The 3398-nt window shown below is 41.9% G+C and overlaps 1 protein-coding gene across 1 annotated transcript; it reads left to right on the top strand.

Moving 5' to 3' along the window:
• Positions 1–934: 934 nt before the first annotated feature.
• Positions 935–1433, top strand: LOC132043752 (uncharacterized; the record flags this gene model as incomplete). Its single annotated transcript, XM_059434215.1, has 2 exons — positions 935–1199; positions 1342–1433. Coding segments are annotated over exons 1-2 (357 nt in total), but the record flags the coding sequence as incomplete, so codon positions are not given.
• Positions 1434–3398: the final 1965 nt, after the last annotated feature.

Raw genomic sequence — 3398 nt, 5'->3', positions numbered from 1 at the left:
GATATCTTAGTGCAGCCGAAAGAGGAGGTAGTTTGCGAAGTTAGTCAGTTCGCTAACCTTAGAGTTCGATTGTTAGACTCAGGCGATACAGAAGTTACAGTTCAAGATACAGTGATGTCATCTTTGGTGGCTGAGATAAAAGAGCATTAATATGAAGATCCTGTCTTAGTTCATTATTGGGATACAACCGCCCGAAGGAAAGACACCCTTTCGTCAATCTGAGATGGAATTACTTTTGGTATCGAGATAGGTTAATGTTCCTAATATTACGGTCTTAAGTTCGGCGGGTTATAGGGGAAGCTCAATATTTCTGCTATTCTATTCACCCGGGCACGACAAAAATGTACCATGATCTCAAGGAAGTTTATTGGTGGGATGGTATGAAAAGAGATATAGCAGAATTTGTCGCTCAGTGTCCAAATTGTCAACAAGTCAAGATAGAGAGACACCCGAAGCCCGGTGAGGTTTCTTGCAAAGCTATGGAGATTCCGACATGGAAATGAGAAGTAATTAACATGGATTTTATTACATGACTGCTCCGTACTCTGCGAAAGTATGATTCAATATAGGTCATAGTTGATGGGCTTACAAAGTCAGCTCACTTCCTGCTTATCAAAACTACCTATTCAGCCGAAGACTATGTGAAGCTCTATTTGAATGAGATTGTATGACTTCATAGTGTTCCTACAACTATCATTTCAGATAGAGGAGCGCGGCTTCACGACTAACCATTCCGAGATCTTTCCCGGAAGGATTAGGGACTCGGGTGAGTCTTAGTACCGCATTTCATCCACGAACGTATGGGCAGCCGAGCGTACTATCGTACACTTAAGGACATGTTGAGAGCTTGGTGTAATTGACTTTCGTGAGGTAATGATGATCATTTACCCCTTATCGAGTTTGATATAATAACAGTTATCATTCCAGTATCCAGATGGCTCCTTATGAGGCTTTATACGAGTGGAGATGTAGATCACCTATAGGGTGGTTTGATGTAGGAGAGAATCAGTTAGCCGGCCTAGATTTGATAGAGCAAGCAGTTGACAAAGTGAAAGTCATCCAAGAAAGATTATTAGCGGCGCAGAGTCGACAGAAATCCTATGCAGATAACCGGTGTCGCAAGCTAGAGTTCGAGGTAGGGGATTGGGTTTTGTTGATGGTCTCACCTATGAAAGGGATGATAAGATTTGGCAAGAAAGGTAAGCTAAGCCCTCGGTGCATCGGACCATATAAGATTACTCGTACGGTGGGTAAAGTAGCATATGAGTTAGAATTACCTTCGAGATTAGGTCAGACATCCAAAAGATTTTTCGTATTGTCCATTACTCCGTAAATGCATAGGAGTTCCCTCAAGAGTTGTGCCAGTAGATGATATCCAGGTGATTGAGCAGCTATCTTACGAGAAAATCCCCATGGCTATATTAGATAGGCAGGTTCGTCGGTTACGAACTAAGGATGTCAGCTTGTTAAAAGTACTCTGGAGAAATAATAATATCGAGAAATGACTTGGGAGGGTGGAAGAGAGATGAAGACTAAGTACATAATGCACTTGTTCCCGTTGTCCCGGGAGGCTCAGGTTGAGACATCATAACCCCCAGGTATTGGATTTACTTATAGCTAGTATAATTGGTCGTGTGAGGCCATATGGGCGTATATATTAGTATGTGGCCCTGTATGGCATTATTTTGGGTTGCTATGTATAGGTTGGATTGATATATTTACAGAGGAAGCTCTGGCAAAATTTATAGGGGGAATCTTTTAAATTTATTGTGAGAAAAAGTAATGGTTTGGAATTGGATTCTTAGATGTTTATGGCTAACGTTCGATGCCTATTGATGTTATTGTAGATCGTGAGAAGTCGAGACGTAAGTTCGGAGTAGCTTAGGAAGCGGCTAAGGTACGTAAGCTTAACCCTTCTTTCTTTGGCATGTCTTAGTGAAAAGTAAGTTATGACACGTACCGCAAGGAAATTCTACTCTTGTGATCCGAGCATGATTATGATCCTTATGTGTTTCTTGTCATTCACATTCCTAATGTACTCAGATTATGATCTTTATGTTTTTCGCATGAATGGATTTCAAAGATTGTATAAAAGTTCGTTTTCAAAAGAGAGTTTATTTCCTAAACAATTAGAAACTACGAACGTCGTAACTTTAAAGGCTCGGATCGCTTCGATTTGTTCGTAGAAAGTACTCAGTGAATAGTGTTCTTAACCTTCGAGGCGGACTTATTGGTTTGGCATATGACCACGATCCCTATGGTTTTGCTAAAACGTTATGATATATGCTATGTTTCCGAATAACGTCCGAAAGATATTTGATATAACTATGGTCCGATTTCAAGTGACATTCCGTTCGACTACTTCATCGAGTCCGTGATTATGATTTTATATGCATATGGTTTCTCACTACCTGCCGTGCATGCCTCAATGCATCTTTCACCGAGTCCCCGGCCGGGTACGCATTCGTGCAACTCTCTACGCATCGTTCACCGAGTCCCTCACCTAGGGCCGGCACGCTATATATATATATGTATGATGATATGATGATGTGATGAGATGGGGATGGCGGCCGGATAGCATACCGAGTCCCTTGCTAGCGGGGCGAGACACGCTATTCACCGAGTCCTCACTAGAGGGCCGGGTACGTGTATGTATATATATATATATATGTATATGCATGCATACATGATTATGGTTATGATATGATTTTACTCACCGAGTCCCTCACTGTAGGGCCGGGTACGGTATATATGTACGATGATATGATGACACGGTTATGATTTGATTTTACTACCGATATATGTCTATGCATGATAAATGTTTTGAAAGGCAAGTCTTCCGATTTCTCTCGTACTTTTTACTTCGCATGATCCCGCTATTGTATTTCATGCTTTACATACCAAGGTACATATTCCGTACCGACCCTCTTTCTGGGGCCGCGCGTTTCATGCCGCGTGTACACCCGTATGAGTCGATGATATGAGCAGAGATGTTCCAGCGGGATTGGCGAGCTCCACTTTCTCCGGAGTGTTTGCCGAGTTAGAACCTTATGATATGGTTTCATGTCCTATGTTAGAGACTTTGCAAACAGTGTCATGTATATAGTGTGTCAGTTTGTAAGCGGCTCTATAAGCCGATGCATTATTATGTGTTATGTTACGCTTTTCTTATGATTACGATTGTATTTGAGTTCGGGAAAATCAAAAGCATGTTTTGTAAAGTTTTCGTTATGTTTTCATTATACGACTTAAGGGCCCGCACTTAGTATGATTATGAGTGTCACGAGAGTCAGCGGGTTCGCTCGGCCCTAGGTAAGGGTCGGGTGCCCATCACACCCTATCGGATTAAGGGTGTGACAGTTTTGTTGGTGGAAATATGGGATAAACCCCATATGGGA

Source organism: Lycium ferocissimum, unplaced genomic scaffold (genome assembly GCF_029784015.1).
Source record: "Lycium ferocissimum isolate CSIRO_LF1 unplaced genomic scaffold, AGI_CSIRO_Lferr_CH_V1 ctg28489, whole genome shotgun sequence".
NCBI classification, from domain to species: domain Eukaryota; kingdom Viridiplantae; phylum Streptophyta; class Magnoliopsida; order Solanales; family Solanaceae; genus Lycium; species Lycium ferocissimum.
This window is presented reverse-complemented; position numbering and strand designations above follow the sequence as displayed.